This window comes from Phyllobates terribilis, unplaced genomic scaffold (assembly GCF_046119375.1).
Source record: "Phyllobates terribilis strain yellow unplaced genomic scaffold, ASM4611937v1 Scaffold_4__5_contigs__length_816908805, whole genome shotgun sequence".
Taxonomy (NCBI): Eukaryota; Metazoa; Chordata; class Amphibia; order Anura; family Dendrobatidae; genus Phyllobates; species Phyllobates terribilis.
Genome location: NW_027362764.1, coordinates 194,538,311 through 194,561,057, shown reverse-complemented (window position 1 = coordinate 194,561,057; position 22,747 = coordinate 194,538,311). Strand labels below are relative to the sequence as shown.

Sequence of the window (22,747 nt, the reverse complement as noted above, 5' to 3'; positions counted from 1 at the left end):
CCTGACTCTTTGCACCTGACCTAATGGTGTGGTTAGACTTGGCTCCAGATGGACACCAGGTGCTACTCCAGGACAGACCTGGGATACACGGCAGCTGACCTCCAAAGGGATAGGAAGCTGGAACTGCCAGAAATGGATGATACAGCAGGCGTTGGGCAGGTACTGGCAGACACGGCTGTTATGCAGGCTAGCACGGCAAGTGGTGACGCAAATGGCTGGTGTGCTGGTGGACAAGGCTGGTATACAGGCAGACATGGCTGGTATACAGACAGACACGACAGGTTCTGGCGGACTCGGCACGTGCGAGCCATAAGCACCAGAGCCGGGGCAGTGAATGAGTTAGCGTCTGTACCCGGGGGGAAAAGGGGATGGGAATCCCACAGGGACGCCGGCGCTACAGCAACCTTTTGTCCACATTTTTCTTTTGGCAACAAAGTACGTGTACACATACCATATGTATGTCTGTGCCGGTATACAGGAGCCTCCATGTATGGGCACCCATCATTACATTCAGGTGTTCATTTTATTAAAGCTGATCTGAAATTGTGCTAATCAATTTTGTAATATTACTTTATAAGAGTCAAAATTCTAGTTTCTGTTGCACAGCCCCCCAAACTATATTTCCTTTCAGAGAGCAATTGTCATGTTGCTGTTGTCTGACAACCCAGGACCAGGGGCTCCTACCCTGTCCCTAACATTAGGGGCGCCCTAGCTGTACCTGTTCCCCAGGTTACTTCAGATGGCGAAGATGCTGGGGTCATGTACCTTGCTGTTCTCCTGAATCAGCTCTTATCTGTCTCCTCCCCCACCCTGGGAAGTGGGGAGGAATAGTGTATGTATAAACACAAACCAGACAAACAAGGAAGGACGTACAGGAATAAATGAAAATACCAATGTCACGGGTGTGACAGACATTCACTCTGCAGCCGGCTGCAGAAGGTAACTGCGCTTGGCATTGCAGATGCCTTCTTGATCCTCTCATCTCTTTAGTATTGTTATATCCTTTTTCATTTAGGACCCAGCAGCGACCTCCGCGTTTTGCTGCTGATTGACACACCCTTGCTTGGTAGTTAAAAACTCTCAGTTTCTCCAGAGAGGCGCTGGTGATAGTTCTATGTACCTCTGTGCTGGCTTGGAGCACTAGCAGTTGGCTAGTTTCTTCTCTGGTGCCCTTGGAGGACAGTTAGCGTTATCTCTCTGGTGTCTGCTTAACCCAAGTGTATCCCCCTTGTTTGACTATGTTGTTGTCTTTAGTTTGTAGTGGGGCTTGACTAGTGCTCACCCTGCCCCCTCCCTATCTAGGGTCAAGCTCTAGGGATATTCAGGGCTTAGGTTTCTGCTTGGCGATAGGTATGGAACCAATATAGGGACGGTAGGGTAGGCAGGGTGATACTAGATCTGCCTAGGGGTCTCCACTCCCCTTTTCCCTAGTGTTTGGGCTTCCTCCCCCTCTTCCCTTTGTGTTGCACTTAGTCTTTCCCTCACCTTGCATGACAACCAAACACACAAAATATGCACACACAGACAACAGCGGGAAACACCGAAGGGATTAGAAAGGTAAACAAAAATAGAAAAGGATGGGACTATGCGCACAACCAAAACTCCAAGCAACCGTCACAGAAAAACTCTCCTGAAAAGCCTCTACCAAATACCAACACCTCCACTCCTCACCAGGCTGTACAAGACATAACACTGGCAATCCCAGATAGCCAGAGCAGAGACTATATAGAAGAGGGGAGTTCCTGATGCAGTATGTCTGAGAACTTCCAAATAGAAGCTACAGATACTCAAAGCTGAGCAGATTAACACCTGCACTGCTGAAAGAAACTAGCACAATTTAATATGAGGGAGAAGTGCTTCTAATCAATGCAAGAGAATGTGAACTCAGACGCTGCGGTCTTCTGACTCCTGTCTGTCGTGGTAAACCCATGACAGCAATTTAGTTTTAGAATTGAAATGTTTGCCTGTAGATTGCCACTAGAAGGCACTTACTGCAATATTAATTTGTAGGGAGCATGAATTTTAGAATCTAAAGGTATGTTGGCAGTTGTGACTTATCCCAAGGATCGCATGAGGTCTCTCTAGCAAGTTATGACATATCCCTAGGATTCAAGAGAGTCTTAATGAGCTCTATTATTAAAGGGGAATGACCATGTTAATAAATTGCATTACTTAGTTAGACAGCATGAAAATAAGCAAGTTTGCAGTTAACTTGCTTTTTCTATGTGTTGTCACTCTACTGCTTTGAGAGCTTTTATCTTACATAGTGTATAGTTAGTTTCGAAAGCGCTCGGCCACCAGAGCCTCATTGAATATATGCAGTAGTTAACTCCTCACTTAGAATGTAACTCCTAAGAATCCAATCCAGCTTTGCAGCTCATTGATTTGTAAACAGCAGTTAGCTGCTCACATCCCTACCCCATCACTGTCAGCTCTTGACCAAGCTGCTCTTATCAGTCAAGCATAATATTAATCCCCAAACTCTGAGCATCAGCAGTTTCCAGAGCAGTTCTCCTAATCACAGCTTTCACTTTCCTGAGCTCTGTGCTTTTTCAAATGCACTGTAATCTATGCAAATATAGTGATGACAATGTAGACTCAGAACAATGCCAGTAAGAAACTGACCAGAACTGTCACTCAAGGAGAAGTGCCTGATGCGCAGCAACCATGACGTGAGGAGACTGCAGAGCTGTGAGCTGCTCAAGAGACAATATGAGACTACCCCATTTATGAAAGACTATTGCAATTTGGTTAACAGAAAAATGCATCCAATAAATATTAAGTTCCTGTACAACAAACTCACCTGGCTAGAATATATATCACACACCTGCATGCAAATGTACATATATTCAGCACCCACGATTTGCACGGCCTTCATTATGGCTTTGCCGAGATATGTGTTGGTCCTGGCCTTAAAGTGGTTATTCACCCCTATAATAATAATAATAAAATACATTTGGCTCTAGTTGACACATGACTGCAAGTATGCTTTACACACTATTGAGTCCCAGGTCTGCCTAAGATGGCACTCCTATCATGCCCTGATAGCATACGTTCAGCATTATGTTGTCTGGCATAATACACTGCAATACAAAAGTATTACAGTGTATTACATGAATTACTAAGCTATTAGAAGTTTAAGTCTCTTTAGTGTGATGACAATAAAAAGTGGAAAAAATAGATTAAATAAAATGTAAAAAAAATCATTGTCAAAACTTTGGACTTTTACAGTTTAAGCCTATGGAGCATCAGAACAAGGCTCTATAGACTTTCACTGTAAAAGAGACTTTTGGCTCACGCATAGACTGTAGAATGAGCCGGCAAGTCTCAATTGCGGTGACGTCACTCAGAAGAGGAGAAGAACGGCGCTTGACACCAGTGAGAGCAGCGGTATACTAACACACTCTCACTACATTACATACACATGCATACATATATAATGAATGAATAACTTTGTGCTTCTTTAATTTGAACAATCAAATTTCTGGTTGCCTCGTATCTAGAAGACAGTGGTTCTCTGCAGTAGTGTTTGTCCCTCCAATAAAAATACCACGGCACTCACTTAAATACTCAATTAAAGTTTTATTGATAAGTCAGCATGTGGAAAGGACAGCCAATGTCATGCCCTGTCCTAGACATTGAGAAAATCTATGATTCATAGCAGATACAAGGGCTGACAGATGGTATTTTGCACTATTAATATTTAATTTGAACACTGTAAAACTAAATACCGTAAAAAGCTAAAAATGTTTAATGTATCTCCATACATATACATTTTTTTTTTTAATGTTTTATTGTACAAAATAGTAAGACATAAAACTACCTAACCTTGGCATCGCTGTAATGCCTCACAGAATAAAGTTAAAGGGAACCTGTCATGTAAAAAAACACAATTAGCCTGCATATTAACCCATATCTGAAGGTTAATGGCACTATGAAACCATCATACTTGAAACCTTGCTGCCAAGAGGAATTTTCTTTCTCTTGGCAGCCTTCAGCTTTCAGTCATTGGAGCGCTGCTTCTGTCATCGCTCAATACATAATGAGTGTTGGCTGTAACCCCTCCCCCCTAGCACTGACAGTCGGCCCTGTATTGATGCACTAATGAGCTGTCAATCAATGCCTGGGTGGGGTGTGGTTGCAGCCAATGCTCACTATATACCTTGCTGCCGGGAGGAATAAAGTTAATTTCTTCCCAGTGGCCAGTCTTTCAGTGTGGCGGCCACACAGCTTCAGAACACTATTAACCTACAGATTAGCCCCATATCTGCAGGTTAATAACATTTTTAACATGACACTTTAACACATCACTTATTCCTCATAATGAATGCATTAAAACGAAATCTAAAGAACAAAACTGATAAAATTGTGAAATTGCTTCTTTTTTTTCGAACCCCCGCCCCTTAAAAAAAAAAAAAAAAAAAACAATTGGATTAAAGTTTTTCAACAAATTATTAAAGTCTACAACTTGTTCCGCAAAAACTAGGTTGATGTAAACATTTATGGCACTTGGAAAGGAATTGAAAATAAAATGAAAAAAAGAGTGTGTCTAGAATTTCCAAAATATCTGCATGAATAGATCCGAATTCTCTAAAAAAATATTAAAAAGTAGCTGCAACTGCTGTAAAACAATCCAGCGTAGACATTCCGGCAATCCAGCGTAGACGTTGCGGCAATCCAGCGTAGACGTTTCGGCAATCCAGCGCAGGTGTTCTGGAAATCCAGCGTAGACGTGCTGGCAATCCAGCCCAGACGTTCCTACAATCCAGCGCAGACGTTCCTACAATCCAGCGCAGACGTTCCTGCAATCCAGCGCAGACGTTCCTACAATCCAGCGCAGACCTTCCTGCAATCCAGCGCAAACGTTCCTACAATCCTGCGCAGACGTTCTTACAATCCAGCGCAGACGTTCTGGCAATCCAGCGCAGACGTTCCGACAATCCAGCGCAGACGTTCCGACAATCCAGCGCAGACGTTCCGACAATCCAGCGCAGACGTTCCGACAATCCAGCGCAGACGTTTCGGCAATCCATCGCAGACCTTCCGGTAATCCAGTGTAGACGTTCCGGTGGCCCTCACTGTCTCTGTATACAAGCAGCCTGACTGTGACCGCTGTAGCAAACCAGTGACTTCAGCAGTCAGCGACCACTACAGTGACTGATTGACTGCAGGGGTCACTGCAGGCTTCTGTTTACAAAGAGCAGGAGGACCACCGAAATATCAGCGTTAATTACTGAACAATAGAAGGGGTGAGTAGTTTTTCTTTTTAGCTTTCCATCATTTGCTGCATTTTTTAAAGAAATTGAATAATACCTTCAAACAACTTTATGACTAAATAGTATTTACAACTTATTTCTGTTTACTGCAGATTTTCATGTTTGTACTTTTTTTTGTAGGAAATATTCTGATGTCAAAAGACTTTGGTCTCTCTTAAATGTGCAAGCTAGCAAACAACAGGTAAATGCATTGCATTTTAACCTATATCTGTTAATCTTTTTCTATAGTCATTTTGTAATATTAACTCAAAGAGAACCGGTCAGCTCTGCTGAAATTGCTGTTTTATTAAATGTATCCTTCCTATGGAATAACAATTATTAAGTTCCTAAAACTCTACATTCTGCTGTTCCTCTGTAAATTCTCATGGAAATGTACAGATACATTTTAACAAATTGGTAATATTGTTGATTTTTGTAGTGTTGCGAGCCCCAACAGGCACTGACCCTGTCAGACAATGTAGGGACACACTCTATTGATAAGGACAATGGTAATGCCCAACTGTCAACAACAACTTTTTTATACATTTCCAGGAGAAATAAAACAATAACAATCTAAAGTACTAAGAAAAGACATATAATGGTTTAACTTTATTATTGCATGGAGAATGCATGTATTTACTGATGCAACCATGTCAGGAGAGGAGATGAAACGCATTAAAGGGTTATTCTCATGTGCATTAATGGTTAAAATTGCAAAGTACTTGTAAAAACAAGCAATTGACTTGTTATAAAAAAAACCTGTCAGTACTCAAGAACTTAGTGATTTGTAATTGTATTGATTACTGTTCATTACCTAGGTTACTTGCCACTTCTACAGTATAGCAGCGGTCGCCAACGTGACCCGTGCTTACAAGATCTTTCCTATGGAGTTTGTAAGCACTGCACTGAAGTTGGACAGATTGCTGGAGTGCACTGTTAGGTCTTTATCCTGGACAGCTATAGTCCCACTGTGCCCCTCCGATGTTGCAGAACCAAAGCTGACTCATTGAAGCAGCATTGACAGTGTACAGTTCGCGCCCGCGATGTGATGATGCTTCTGGTCTGAACTGTCCATTAGGATGAAAGGTTGGGGAGCGATGCACTGCTAACAAAAATAAGACAACCTCTTTAACCCCTTCACGACCTTGGATTTTCAGTTTTTGCGTTTTCGTTTTTTGCTCCCCTTCTTCCCAGAGCCATAACTTTTTTATTTTTCTGTCAATATGGCCGTTTGAGGGCCTGTTTTTCGTGGGATAAGTTGTACTTTTGCATGACACCATTGATTTTACCATATAGTGTACTGGAAAACGGGAAAAAGATTCCAAAAAAGTGCAATTCTACAATTGTTTTTTGTTTTTTTTTTATTTACGATATTCACTAAATGCTAAAACTGACTTGCCATTAGGATTCTCTAGGTCATTACGAGTTTTCAGATACCAAACATGTATAGATTCTTTTTTATTTAAGTGGTGAAAAAAATCACAAAGTTTGTAAGAAAAACAAAATTTTCCGTAGAGTCTCTATTTATTCGAAATCTGGGGCTGGGTGAGGGACTATTTTTGCGCGCTGAGCTGACATTTTTATTGATACCATTTTGGGGTAGACACAATGCTTTGATCGCCAATTATTGCATTTTATTGCAATGTTGCTTCGACCCCAAAAAAATTAATTCTGCCTTTTTGATTTTTTTTCTCATTACGCCGTTTACCAATCGGATTAATTTACTTTATATTTTGATAGAGCGGGTGTTTCTGAACACAGCGATACCAAACATGTGTATTTATTTTATTTTGAATGGGCCAAAAGAAGAGTGATTTTAACTTTTATATTTTTTAAAATATTTTTTTCTACTTTTTACTGGCTTCAATAGTCCCCTTAGGAGACTTGAAGCTGGGATCATCCAATCGCTTGTGCTATACATAGCAGGGCTTCCTGCTATGTGTAGCAAAAATCATCACCTCCTATGAAAGCTGGCTACGAGCCGGTGTTCATAGGAGCTCTGCAATGACAAGCAAGCCAACCCATTGGCCCTGCAATCGTGTGACAGGGGCGCCTGTGGGCGGGGTTTGTGACGTGCTTTTGGCGCACTCGTGTTAAATGTCGCTGTCAGTGATTGACAGTGGCATTTAATATGTTAAACGGTACGATGGCAGCATCGGAGGTAAGTATAGATTGTTATATTCTCCCGTATAAAATAAAAACAATTGAAAAGGGGTTTTTCAAGTAGAAGACAACCTCTTTAAAAGTACAACATCAGTGTTTATAATTATATCTGACTCAATTTGCTTTAAAGAGGCAGTATCGTAATTTTAGTTTGCTCCTCCTGCTTCCTGTTAGAGTAAATCACCACATTTGTGTATAGTATTGGGCTTAATGAAACAGCTTCATTTCTCAAATTTGACCTGTGTCACTTTATGTGGCTATTTTTTATTGATTTTGCTCATCCAAGTGATTTTGAGTTTTTGTTGACAAATATTTATTAAGCTAAATGCACCAGAATTCTGGCATAGAATAGCCAACTATAGATCAATATAGTCTAAGTTTACATTTGCATATTGAAGTATGGGACAAAACTTTACCCAACAAATTTTACTTTTTCTGTCAATGTAACAATAGTGTTAGGGCTTTTTTTTTGTGTGGAACTTTTTTGTGAAACTAAAACATTGTCATTTTTAATTTATTTATTTTTGGGGTGACTTGAAGGGGGGAGTAGCACTTCCTAAATTGATTTAGGGTTTTGTTTTTACCGTGTTTACATTGCAATGTTAATTTTACTTTGTGTTTCAGTACAATTTTGGTTATACCAAATTTATATAGTTTTAGTTATGTTTTACTCAGGGACATGCATAGAAATCATGTTGCCCCACAACATGGATAGCTGCAGTCACAGAAAGGAATACCTCCCAGCTTTTAAAAACAGGGCAGAGGACATGTATTGTGATACACCTTAATTGTACCACTACTGAATCCCTTTTAATATTTTAATCCACTAAGTTACCCCTTTCATTCCCCTTGACACACAGTACAATACCCATATTGAGTCCCCACTACAATTTGATTATACTGTGCCCCCACAGTGGGATGCTGCCAGCGAGCCCACAGCAAAGTTTGATGCTTCCACAGTGTCCCCAACATAGTATAATTCCTCCACAGTACCCTCCATACAATATAATGGGCCCCACAGTTACTTCCTAACCGAGTATGCAGTATGATGGCCCCATAGTAATACCCCAACACAGCATGATACCCCACAGTATGTTACCAACACAGTGAGCCCTCTTAGTATGATGCACTTATAATACTTTGCCCCAGTCACCCTCCCACAGTATGATATCCACTTTGATGCTCCCACCAGCATAGTATAATCCCTCCAAAGATCGCCATACATTATGATGCACTACATGACCCCACCCAATCAGTATGATGCCTCACAACCCCAACATCCACATCATGATGCCCTCAGCCCTCACACAAACAGTATGATGACCCTCCACCGCCCTCTCTCACACACACAGTATGATGACCCCACAGCCCACCACACATAGTAATGATGACTTCTTCAGCCACCCACACACAGTATAATGGCCACCAAAGCTCCCACACAGCAAGATAGCCCCATAGCTCCCCACACAGTAGAATGGCCTCTACAGTTTCGCCTAATACTGTATGATGATGGTTCCTACAAAACCCCCATAGTATGTTAGCTCCCACAGTACCTCCAACCCTAGTATGATGCCCAATAGTCCCTCCACACAGTATAATAGCAAAGTTGAAGAGAAAAAAAACCTATTCCCCTAGCCCTATTCCCCATATACGTTGCTCCAGTCTATGCAGCTTGTAAATTGAGCCTCCACACAGCAGGCTCGAGCTAATGGTGTCATTAGCTCGAGCCTGCTGCCCGGCGTCCAATCGGATGTTCTGATGCGTGCGCATGCGCGGTCGGGCTTCGGCGACGCCGGCCACGGGGAGCGATGCAAAGCGGACAGCATGGATGCACCGTTATACACATACAGAATGCGGTATGGATAAAAATTTTAAAAATTCTCCATCTCCTCTCTGAGCCCATTAGGGGCGTGAGTAATCACTGATGATTATATTAATGAAATATGATGATAGGCTCTATCTTTTGCCCAACACCCCTGTACTGCTATATCTATTCAGCTTGCACACTGCTTCAGTACCCCCTGAGGAAGCAAACACGCGAAACGTGCGTAGGGGTGCTGGGCAGTGTGGGGTTATCACTATGGCATATGGTCTGTATTCTTGTGATTAATTATGTACTGCCTAAATCGGTGTCTAACTAGTCTTAGAAACCTATTAATTATGTGTATTTATAATATGGTAATTTGAACGTTATACAATAATGTTCACTAATTTATTGGTATATATGCTTACCTGTATGTCATAAGGTTGGTTGTAGACCACACTGCCTATTGGTTTTAATTGGGATTTTTTAGGGGCAGTATATTTTTAATTGTTTTTGATTGCTGTGTTAATAAAATATTATATACAATTAATTACTATATGACTACTCTAGATGACTTTGTTAATATGCTAAAAGGAGGAATTGTTTTAGTTTATGATTGAATTGGAATACTCCTTATGTACAGCTAATGGATCTACAGTACAGACCAAAAGTTTGGACACACCTCATTTAAAGATTTTTCTGTATTTTCATGACTATGAAAATTGTACATTCACACTGAAGGCATCAAAACTATGAATTAACACATGTGGAATTATATACTTAACAAAAAAGTGTGAAACAACTGAAAATATGTCTTATATTCTAGGTTCTTCAAAGTAGCCACCTTTTGCTTTGATGACTGCTTTGCACACTCTTGGCATTCTCTTGATGAGCTTCAAGAGGTGGTCACCAGTAATGGTTTTTACTTCACAGGTGTGCCCTGTCAGGTTTAATAAGTGGGATTTCTTGCCTTATAAATGGGGTTGGGACCATCAGTTATCTTTTGAAGAAGTCTGGTGGATACACAGCTGATAGTCCTACTGAATAGACTATTAGAATTGGTATTATGGCAAGAAAAAAAGCAGCTAAGTAAAGAAAAAAGAATGGCCATCATTACTTTAAGAAATGAAGGTCAGTCAGTCCGAAAAATTGGGAAAACTTTGAAAGTGTCCCCAAGTACAGTTGCAAAAACCATCAAGCGTTACAAAGAAACTGGCTCACACGAGGACCACCCCAGGAAAGGAAGACCAAGAGTCACCTCTGCTTCGGAGGATAAGTTTATCCGAGTCACCAGCCTCAGAAATCGCAGGTTAACACCAGCTCAGATTAGAGACCAGGTCAATGCCACACAGAGTTCTAGCAGCAGACACATCTCTTCAACAACTGTTAAGAGGAGACTTTGTGCAGCAGGCCTTCATGGTAAAATAGCTGCTAGGAAACCACTGCTAAGGACAGGCAACAAGCAGAAGAGACTTGTTTGGGCTAAAGAACACAAGGAATGGACATTAGACCAGTGGAAATCTGTGCTTTGGTCTGATGAGTCCAAATTTAAGATCTTTGGTTCCAACCACCGTGTCTTTGTGCGACGCAGAAAAGGTGAACGGATGGACTCTACATGCCTGGTTCCCACCGTGAAGCATGGGGAGGAGGTGTGATGGTGTGGGGGTGCTTTTCTGGTGACACTGTTGGGGATTTATTCAAAATTTATGGCATACTGAACCAGCATGGCTACCACAGCATCTTGCAGCGGCATGCTATTCCATCCGGTTTGCGTTTAGTTGGACCATCATTTATTTTTCAACAGGACAATGACCTCAAACACACCTCCAGGCTGTGTAAGGGCTATTTCACCAAGAAGGAGAGTGATAGGGTGCTACGCCAGATGACCTGGCCTCCACAGTCACCAGACCTGAACCCAAGCGAGATGCTTTGGGGTGAGCTGGACCGCAGAGTGAAGGCAAAAGGGCTAACAAGTGCTAAGCATCTCTGGGAACTTCTTCAAGATTGTTGGAAGACCATTTCCGGTGACTACCTCTTGAAGCTCATCAAGAGAATGCCAAGAGCGTGCAAAGCAGTCATCAAAGCAAAAGGTGGCTACTTTGAAGAACCTAGAATATAAGACATATTTTCAGTTGTTTCACACTTTTTTGTTAAGTATATAATTCCACATGTGTTAATTCATAGTTTTGATGCCTTCAGTGTGAATGTACAATTTTCATAATCATGAAAATACAGAAAAATCTTTAAATGAGAAGGTGTGTCCAAACTTTTGGTCTGTACTGTATATACTTAACAAAAAAGTGTGAAAGAACTGAAAATATGTCTTATAGTCTAGGTTCTTCAAAGTAGCCACCTTTTGCTTTGATGACTGCTTTGCATTCTCTTGATGAGCTTCAAGAGGTAGTCACCAGAAATGGTCTTCCAACAATCTTGAAGGAGTTCCCAAAGATGCTTAGCACTTGTTGGCCCTTTTGCCTTCACTCTGCGGTTCAGCTCACCCCAAACCATCTCGATTGGGTTCAGGTCTGGTGACTGTGGAGGCCAGGTCATCTAGCGTAGCACCCCATCACTCTCCTTCTTGGTCAAATAGCCCTTACACAGCCTGGATGTGTGTTTGGGGTCATTGTCCTGTTGAAAAATAAGTGATGGTCCAACTAAACGCAAACCGGGTGGAATAGCATGCCGCTGCAAGATGCTGTGGTAGCCATGCTGGTTCAGTATGTCTTCAATTTTGAATAAATCCCCACCAGTGTCACCAGAAAAGCACCCCCACACCATCACACCTCCTCCCCATGCTTCACGGTGGGAAACAGGCATGTAGCGTCCATCCGTTCACCTTTTCTGCGTCGCACAAAGACACGGTGGTTGGAACCAAAGATCTCAAATTTGGACTCATCAGACCAAAGCACAGATTTCCACTGGTCTAATGTCCATTCCTTGTGTTCTTTAGCCCAAACAAGTCTCTTCTGCTTGCTGCCTATCCTTAGCAGTGGTTTCCTAGCAGCTATTTTACCATGAAGGCCTGCTGCACAAAGTCTCCTCTTAACAGTTGTTGAAGAGATGTGTCTGCTGCTAGAACTCTGTGTGGCATTGACCTGGTCTCTAATCTGAGCTGCTGTTAACCTGCGATTTCTGAGGCTGGTGACTCGGATAAACTTATCCTCAGAAGCAGAGGTGACTCTTGGTCTTCCTTTCCTGGGGCGGTCCTCATGTGAGCCAGTTTCTTTGTAGCGCTTGATGGTTTTTGCAACTGCACTTGGGAACACTTTCAAAGTTTTCCCAATTTTTCGCACTGACTGACCTTCATTTCTTAAAGTAATGATGGCCACTCGTTTTTCTTTACTTAGCTGCTTTTTTCTTGCCATAATACAAATTCTAACAGTCTATTCAGTAGGACAATCAGCTGTGTATCTACCTGACTTCTGCACAACACAACTGATGGTCCCAACCCCATTTATAAGGCAAGAAATCCCACTTATTAAACCTGACAGGGCACACCTGTGAAGTGAAAACCGTTTCCGGTGACTACCTCTTGAAGCTCATCAAGAGAATGCCAAGAGTGTGCAAAGCAGTCATCAAAGCTAAAGGTGGCTACTTTGAAGAACCTAGAATATAAGACATATTTTCAGTTGTTTCACACTTTTTTGTTAAGTATATAATTCCACATGTGTTAATTCATAGTTTTGATGCCTTCAGTGTGAATGTACAATTTTCATAATCATGAAAATACAGAAAAATCTTTAAATGAGAAGGTGTGTCCAAACTTTTGGTCTGTACTGTATATACTTAACAAAAAAGCGTGAAAGAACTGAAAATATGTCTTATAGTCTAGGTTCTTCAAAGTAGCCACCTTTTGCTTTGATGACTGCTTTGCATTCTCTTGATGAGCTTCAAGAGGTAGTCACCGGAAATGGTCTTCCAACAATCTTGAAGGAGTTCCCAAAGATGCTTAGCACTTGTTGGCCCTTTTGCCTTCACTCTGCGGTTCAGCTCACCCCAAACCATCTCGATTGGGTTCAGGTCTGGTGACTGTGGAGGCCAGGTCATCTAGCGTAGCACCCCATCACTCTCCTTCTTGGTCAAATAGCCCTTACACAGCCTGGATGTGTGTTTGGGGTCATTGTCCTGTTGAAAAATAAGTGATGGTCCAACTAAACGCAAACCGGGTGGAATAGCATGCCGCTGCAAGATGCTGTGGTAGCCATGCTGGTTCAGTATGTCTTCAATTTTGAATAAATCCCCACCAGTGTCACCAGAAAAGCACCCCCACACCATCACACCTCCTCCCCATGCTTCACGGTGGGAACCAGGCATGTAGCGTCCATCCGTTCACCTTTTCTGCGTCGCACAAAGACACGGTGGTTGGAACCAAAGATCTCAAATTTGGACTCATCAGACCAAAGCACAGATTTCCACTGGTCTAATGTCCATTCCTTGTGTTCTTTAGCCCAAACAAGTCTCTTCTGCTTGCTGCCTATCCTTAGCAGTGGTTTCCTAGCAGCTATTTTACCATGAAGGCCTGCTGCACAAAGTCTCCTCTTAACAGTTGTTGAAGAGATGTGTCTGCTGCTAGAACTCTGTGTGGCATTGACCTGGTCTCTAATCTGAGCTGCTGTTAACCTGCGATTTCTGAGGCTGGTGACTCGGATAAACTTATCCTCAGAAGCAGAGGTGACTCTTGGTCTTCCTTTCCTGGGGCGGTCCTCATGTGAGCCAGTTTCTTTGTAGCGCTTGATGGTTTTTGCAACTGCACTTGGGAACACTTTCAAAGTTTTCCCAATTTTTCGCACTGACTGACCTTCATTTCTTAAAGTAATGATGGCCACTCGTTTTTCTTTACTTAGCTGCTTTTTTCTTGCCATAATACAAATTCTAACAGTCTATTCAGTAGGACAATCAGCTGTGTATCTACCTGACTTCTGCACAACACAACTGATGGTCCCAACCCCATTTATAAGGCAAGAAATCCCACTTATTAAACCTGACAGGGCACACCTGTGAAGTGAAAACCGTTTCCGGTGACTACCTCTTGAAGCTCATCAAGAGAATGCCAAGAGTGTGCAAAGCAGTCATCAAAGCTAAAGGTGGCTACTTTGAAGAACCTAGAATATAAGACATATTTTCAGTTGTTTCCCACTTTTTTGTTAAGTATATAATTCCACATGTGTTAATTCATAGTTTTGATGCCTTCAGTGTGAATGTACAATTTTCATAGTCATGAAAATACAGAAAAATCTTTAAATGAGAAGGTGTGTCCAAACTTTTGGTCTGTACTGTATATATCCTTTTTTGTGCTAATTAATGGTGTCATTATGCCTGCTCCACTAAGACTCAAACGCACATGCTAAATGGAGGCATAAGGAACAAATGGCTCCCTGTTTCACCATTGTATTCAACTATATCGGCATCCTGAGATCAGGCATGGGACTTAATCCAATGACATCTTGGTAGAACACATGTAAATGTAAGGGTACACCACTCCCAGACCTCATACAATGTGCACTGTAGTTACGGCCCGCCTCATGTTGAGCAGAGATTATGGCTGACTATAATGATCATTTTACTTATTAGTAAAGGAAAGCCCATTTTGGTAATGCAGTTGCCTATAACATATTCATAGCCTACAATTATGTGACAAGCACAGCTAGTAACTAATCAGGACTTTTCCCTTAGTACAGAGGATGGTTACAATCTGTGTCTGTGTGAAGAGCACTTTCCGCCATAGTACTGGGAGTTGTTCATTGGATACTCACTCCACAACAGTGGCAGCGTTAGGAGATCCAGTCTGACTGTGAGTGAGACTGGACTGTCTGTTCTATGTAGTAAAAAGGTCAGGAAGATCCTAAAACTGCTTTGTCCTCCCATGAACATCTACCATCTCCTGCCCCCACCCTTACTGAATCCCTTCTACTTAGTATCCTTCTGCCACTCTTCCAAAAACGAACCCCTGCTTCTGTTCTCCCAATTTTCTCTCCTGTAGAGCCATTGACCCTTTGTCATTTCTTGTTCCTCAGTCTAAAAATGATCCAGTGTGACAGTCACCTGTATTAACCTGTGTTAACCAATATCAACTTTCCTCTGTAGTGAAGGTAAGAGACAAAAATGGCCATCAAGGAAGGGGGCTAGAGGTTAAAATGAGGCCCTTTTGGCAGTAAAGTTTTCCCAATATTAATACTACAATTAGAAAGATGTCCATTATTAACAATGTAGACAAAATCCACCCTTTATGATTATTGCTAGTAGTGTTCCCCCATTAATAGGTGTCATTAGGGTACCACATATTGTTAATAGTGCCAGCAGAGTGCCCCTTATTATAAATAGGGCTATTTAGACTATTCCCACTAAAAAGACAATCACAAGAAATGATGCTTTGCATGGACGGCCCTACAGTTTTGCTAATGTCTTAAAGTACACCTGTCAGCAGGATTGTGCTCAGTAAACTACATACACTGTCAGGTAGGCGCCATTACACTGATTAAAATGATACCTTGGATGATGAAATCTGCCCCGTGGTTCTTGTGTAATCTTTACTTTCAGTTTGGAGATAATGATATGCTTGTGCACCGGGGCGGCCTGTGGGGGGCGCTCTATCTGGTGCTCTGCTTTCATATTCAGCTATATGCTCTTATGACAGCTCACTGTGCCTTCACTGGCCTGCCTCCTATTTTACCTAGCTCTGCACTACTAGATGCATTATGTAAAATAGGAGGCAGGCCAGTGAATATCAGTGAGCTGTCATAAGAGCATACAGATGTATATGCAAGCAGAGCACTAGATAGAGCGCCCTCCACAGGCCGCCCCGGAGCACGAGCATATCATTATCTCCAAACTGAAAGGAAAGATTACACAAGAACCACAGGACTCATTTAATCAACCACGGTATCATTTTAATCAGTGTAACGGCGCCCACCTGACAGTGTATGTAGTTTACTGAGCACAATCCTGGTGACGGGTGCGCTTTAAGTTTTTCTTATGGCTCCATTTAATTAGCATAATATGAGAATGCTACCCTATTAGCAAAAAAGGTTGTACATTCCTGAATATAAACATATTACAAGATAAAAATAGATAAAAAAACCTAATGGCAAGAAAACACTGTTCAGAAGTTTGTTCATAGCTATCATAATATATTTGGATGCATATTTTTTTTTACTTGTCCCTGTATTGTTTTGTCTTTTTTACTCTCAATATCAGGCATTAGTGTACAGTGTATAACACACACATACATACACATACACGCGCACACACACACACATACATACACATACACGCGCACACACACACACATACATACACATACACGCGCGCACACACACACACACATACATACACGCGCACACACACACACACATACATACACATACACGCGCACACACACACACACACACACATACATACACATACACGCGCACACACACACACACATACATACACATACACGCGCACACACACACACACATACATACACATACACGTGCACGCACACACACACACATACATACACATACACGCGCACACACACACACACATACATACACATACACGCGCACACACACACACATACATACACGCGCACACACACACATACATACACGCGCACACACACACACACATACATACACATACACGCGCACACACACACATACATACACATACACGCGCACACACACACACACATACATACACATACACGCGCACACACATACACATACACGCGCACACACACACATACATACACATACACGCGCACACACACACACACATTCATACACATACACACGCACACACACACACACATACATACACATACACGCGCACACACACACACATACATACACATACACGCGCACACACACACACATACATACACATACACGCGCACACACACACACACACATACATACACATACACGCGCACACACACATACATACACATACATACACATACACGCGCACACACACATACATACACATACACGCGCACACACACACACACATACATACATACACATACACGCGCACACACACACACATACATACACATACACGCGCACACACACACACACACACACATACATACACATACACGCGCACACACACACACATACATACACATACACGCGCGCACACACACACACACATACATACACATACACGCGCACACACACACACACATACATAAACATACACGCGCACACACACACATACATACACGCGCACACACACACACACATACATACACATACACGCGCACACACACACACACATACATACACATACACGCGCACACACACACATACATACACATACACGCGCATACACACACACACTTTAAGACTGTTTGAATGCATAATTCTTGCTATTGCTTTACTCAGTTTTTGTGAAACCCCAAATTTACAGGTCAAGTAGGTTTCTACAAGTAAATTATACTACAGGGACACATTAGCAAGTAAACACAACAGGCTGGCGTTATTCACCTAAGAATTCGTTTGCACATTGTTTACCTGCTAAAAATGTTCTTGGCATCCTGGCACAATAAACAGTCTACTAAATGCTGAGAGCTAATATGTTGTTGTTCACATATTTATATATTTCCGTGCTGATAATAATTACTCATTTATTAGAAACTGAAAAATGTACATTTAGAATATACCGTAAATACAGTTTTGTCTTCTTCCTTCCATTTCAAAGTAAGTCTACTTTGTTTTCCATGTTTTATACAAATATTTTTTTTTTACAATTTTTAATGTTTAACTTTTTTTAAGATTCAGAAAAAATACACTAAAGTATGTGAATGCATCTGAACCGTTCTTTGTAATTTGTATCATCTTGTCTGGCTCTGTGCAATATAATTGTTTTAATGCTGCCAGAATTGTGGACAAGATTCCTATATAAAACAGTAAAGCTCCTATGAGTCCTATCTAGACTCCCAGGCACTGTTCACACTTGCATGACTCTCTCTTACAATATTTGCACTTGTGCTGTATTCAGTTAGATAGCACAGAAGTGTATTTGATGTTGGTCTACAGCTAGTGTAGTTAGTTTGTGTGATGCCTCAGTGGGGCAGTGGCACAAAGTAATGCCGAGTTGTAGGAAGAAGCTCTTAACAATACCACACAAACCTGGGGTGCTCCAGCCTTAACTAAGAAAAACACAAAGGTGCTGCCCAAGGATTGCCAGGTCATGGTCCCCAAGTACCTAATTATTTAGTCCCTAATTATTTTGTCAGGCTGTAGACGATAGGTAATAGATTTGTCCATGGTCAAGCAGGTCAAAGTTGGTAAAAGTCAAAGACATGTCCAACCATCAATGGAAGCCAAGACATGGTCAAGTTCAGGCCATTAAAGGGAACATGTTACCAGATCAGACTTGGCCAGCTTTTGTTCTTATTTAATTCCCACTGCTCTCCAGAATATTCTGTTAATTTTTTCTTTTAAATCCGCCATACAGTTCCAGAGATATGGGCCTTTATATTTCGCGCTGATTTTGATGATCCTTACAAGGGGGCATAGCTCAAAGTATTCTCTGGGGGCCTGTCTTTAGGCTGCTTTGCATTATTACCCTGTGAGCCATGTCCTCTTGGTAAAGACCATAAAAAAATCGCCCTAAATGAAAAAGCCCATATCTCAGTGGTCAGCACAGCAGCCTTGCAGCATTGGGGTCCTTGGGTTCAAATCCAACCAAGGACAACATCTGTAAGGAGTTTGTATGTTCTCCCTGTGTTTGTGTGGGTTTCCTCTGGGTTCTCTGGTTTCCTCCCACATTCCAAAGACATACTGATAGGGAATGTAGATTGTAAGCCCCGATGGGAACAGTGATGATGATGTCTGTAAAGCGCTGTGGAATTAATGGCGCTATATAAGTGCGTAAAACAAAATAAATAAGTACAGGTATCTTAGGAACTAGGAGCCACGCAAATAAATTATGAGCAAAAATGGTCCACTTTTGACAGATCCTCTTTAAATAAGTAATCAGATCAAGCACCGTAAATAAAAGTAACAGTGGTACAGAAATGACAACGGTAAATTGAAGATATTAGTTGTGGATTTTCAGTATATGATTGCATAGAACATAGTGCACATTGTTACATGCAATATTTTTTTTAGTGCAACAGCTGTCCACTAATATAAAGAAATATTAGATTATTTAGAATGTTTCTGCCATAAATGAAATATAGTGCCCAATCTGTCACACAGCGGACACTGAAGGCATCCAACAAATCCCATTAAAGGGGTTGTCCGGCCTTAGGGTACATGTCTGCAGTCTCGCTATGTGACTGCAGACTTGTGAATCCTCACATCACACACACTGCATGCTTTCAGGATTCGCCAGCATCGGGAGCATGGCCATGTGACCCCAAGTATGTGATTTGCATATATGTTGTCACGTGCTGACTAGACGTGTTCGGCCTCCCTCAATACACTTTCATTGAGCAATGCCAGACACATCTAGTCTAAATGTGGCTGGAAGTATGCAAATTGCTTCCTTGCGGTCACATGACCACCTTCACACTCTGTGAGGATTCACAAGTCTGCAGTCTTGTACCCTAAGGCCGAACAACCCCTTTAATCTGTAATAGGGTCTGTTGAATTCCCCCAGTTTTCCTCTGTTTTGATAAAAATAAATAGAGAGCACAAAGTGCCATATTTCCAGTGAAAGATAACGGGTCGCATACTTCAAAAATGATTAGCTGGAAAAGGTGACTACAAGTGTTCGTCACATTTTATGACAAAGATAAGAATAACGGTGCGTGTTGCACTATTAGTCAGTGGTGTCTGTCTGGTGCCGATGTTATAGTCACAAGAGGAACCAGCAGAACATTGTGACTTTTGTTATGTACAGGGCCCATGACAGAAGTGTGAACATAGGCTTAGGCACAATATTACTGAAGCCATGTCTCATCCATGTCCTCATCCAAAGTAAGGCCACGTTCACACGTTGAGTATTTGGTCAGTATTTTACATCAGTATTTGTAGCCAAAACCAGGAGTGGAACAATCAGAGGAAAAGTATAATAGAAATACGTCACCACTTCTGTATTTATCACCCACTCCTGGTTTTACGAATACTGATGTAAAATACTGACCAAACACTGAATTTGTGACCGTGGCCTAACAGTGCAAATAAGGGTATGAAAAAAAACATTAAAGAAAAGTGAAACAACTTTTATTATCTTTTCATATATCTCATCGATATTCACTGTGATTCTATAAATCAAATCTCCAATCTAATGTTTTCTGTTTGAAGCTTCCTGCTTTGAAAGTTACCAGCACTCCAAAAGCTCAGCAGAAATTTGGGAAGAACCACACACCTAAAAATCAGTGGCAAGAATCCACTGAATCTGTAGAACTTGAAAAATTTAGGTAGGTAAAATATTCCGTATCTTTTGTAAATACAATTACAATATTTACTTGTATGTTTACTATTCATTGCAAGTGAATGATGTTTTCAGCAGCAGAAGGGAAGGAAGGGAGACACAGATCCATTACTAGTGGGTAGGCGGAGCCCCACAGGATAGTTCACCTCAGATTAGAAAAAGTGACGACCGGCCCCTCCAGCTTTGGCTCCTCCTACTCCATGTCCTACAGTTTTAAATTTGAGGTCGCAGAGGATAGTCGCTGCCTTTGCAGCTCCTCAGAAGAATTTTTTATTTTACATTCCCGGAGACCTGGACCCCCCGTGGTCTAGAGGTCTCAGGGGGTCTCGGCGCTGCATACCCCCTAAGGAGGTCCCCGCAGAAGCCTGTCGGCCCCGGGGGATACAGGGCGCTCCCTGGCGGAGACGCACACCGCTTCTTGGGGTCCTTGCGCGCTCCGCCGTGAGGGGGAGCAAAGGGCCACGGCGCCACACATCCCTGGGGGTCCCTGTGGCGCTCAGCTGGGTAAGTGCTCATCAGTTCTGAGTGCTTCAGCGGCTGCTGCGGCAGCCGCTCTTACTGTACATGTGGTAACTGCAGTTTTGTCCGTTACAGGATTTCACCGCTGCATTCGGCATTTGGAGATGTCTCTGCTAGCAGGGGAGCAGGGACGGGGAAGCGCGGGCTCCGTTGGTGTGTGACGGCGGGGGGGGGCGTGGCTTCGCGCTTCTCTGCTGCCTGTCACTTATCCTCAGACAGGAAGCGCTCGGAAAGCGCGCGCTGGAGCTGACCCAGCCCCTTCTTCTTCTCCCGGATCCTTCGGCCGGCGTCCATTACCACGTGCGGCGCCTCCTGCTCCCTGCTCCCCGCTCTCTACACCTCCCCAGAGAAGAGCAGTCATCGCGGCCAGCTGGTGAGTCACTTCTGCCTTTTAAAGCAGAATGTTCCGTTTGCTCACTATTGCAGCGCAGAGCACCTTACTGCGGGCCTGTTAAGGCAGACAGGGTGTGCTATATCCGGCGCTGCTATCTCCCTGCTGAGGAGGCTCTGGGACTCGCACACCTCTGTCCTTTTAAGGCAAAGGGGTATTGTGTGGTCAGCAGCATTAACCCCTTCTGAGGGGTCTGGCCTCATCAAGGCAGTTAACCTGTTCTGGAGTGCATGCTTCTGGGATCAGAGCGCGCATCTCCCTAGTCTGTTCGGTTAACTTTTGCTCTGCAGGCAGCTGGGGTAGCTCTCTCCCTCTGGAGGAGCTTTAACCCTTCAGTGCTTGGTGATTTTTTGCGAGGAACAGGCTGTGGTAGCGGGATCACACTTCCTCAGTTACTGTACCCATTGTAAGGAGTTATTACCGCCTTATCCGCGACGCTCGCAACTGTGTGGGGGCATGTCGGATCAGGGACCAGGGGGCGCGGACCTCTCTCCCGGTCCGCTTCAGGATCGGTCACGCGTATCTGATACGCCGGGGTCTTCGACGGCGTCAGGTTCTACACTGGTCGGAGGTCTCAGTAATGTTAAAGTGGAAGCGCTCACTCGCTCCATTGACAGTCTGTCGGACCTCCTGGGTCATTGGGTATCAGCTAAGTCCCAAACGACGTCACGAGGCAAGAAGCGCCACAGGCCTGTGGTGGCACCATCTCCTCCGCGCAGTGCGTCGGAGGTTTCGGAATCACCGACAGACTCTGATGGTGAGATTTCCGATTCTGATGAAGAGGATCGGCAGGGTCGCTCCGCTTCGCTTTCGGGCCGCGTTGACGCTTTTATTGGGGCTATGCGGGAAGCGTTACAGCTGTCTGAAGAGGTGACAAGGCGCCCTGGCAAGTCGGCCCGGCTGAATCAGGAGTCGCGTCGGGCTCGTTCGACGCTGCTGGCGCACGATGAACTTAATGAAGCGGGGGAGAAAGAACGCCTGTGTCCGGATAAAGGCTTCCAGGGGATGCGTTTTTTTTGATGCCCTGTACCCCTGCTCCTCAGAGACGATCGCTAATTGGGTCCCCTCGCCTGAAGTGGACGTGCCATTGTCTCAGCTGAGCAAATTCTCTTTGCTTCCTGTTAAAGCGAAGGCGAGTCTACAGGACCCGCTGGACAGAAGGACGGAGTTAGCGGCGAAGTCCATCTACGAGGCCGTGGGTCATGGATTCCGAGCGGCCTTGGGGGCCATGTGGGCTGG

The 22,747-nt window shown here is 43.1% G+C and overlaps 1 protein-coding gene across 5 annotated transcripts in view; it reads left to right on the top strand.

The window, feature by feature from the left end:
* The window catches only part of NEK10 (NIMA related kinase 10), a 554,523-nt gene that overhangs the window by 57,862 nt on the left and 473,914 nt on the right, over positions 1-22,747 (top strand). For all 5 annotated transcript variants that reach the window (XM_073678014.1, XM_073678012.1, XM_073678015.1 and 2 more), the window contains exons 3-4: positions 5,397-5,457; positions 20,469-20,584. In XM_073678014.1, the coding sequence (XP_073534115.1) occupies positions 5,397-5,457; positions 20,469-20,584 (177 nt within the window). The remainder of the gene's footprint in view (positions 1-5,396; positions 5,458-20,468; positions 20,585-22,747) is intronic.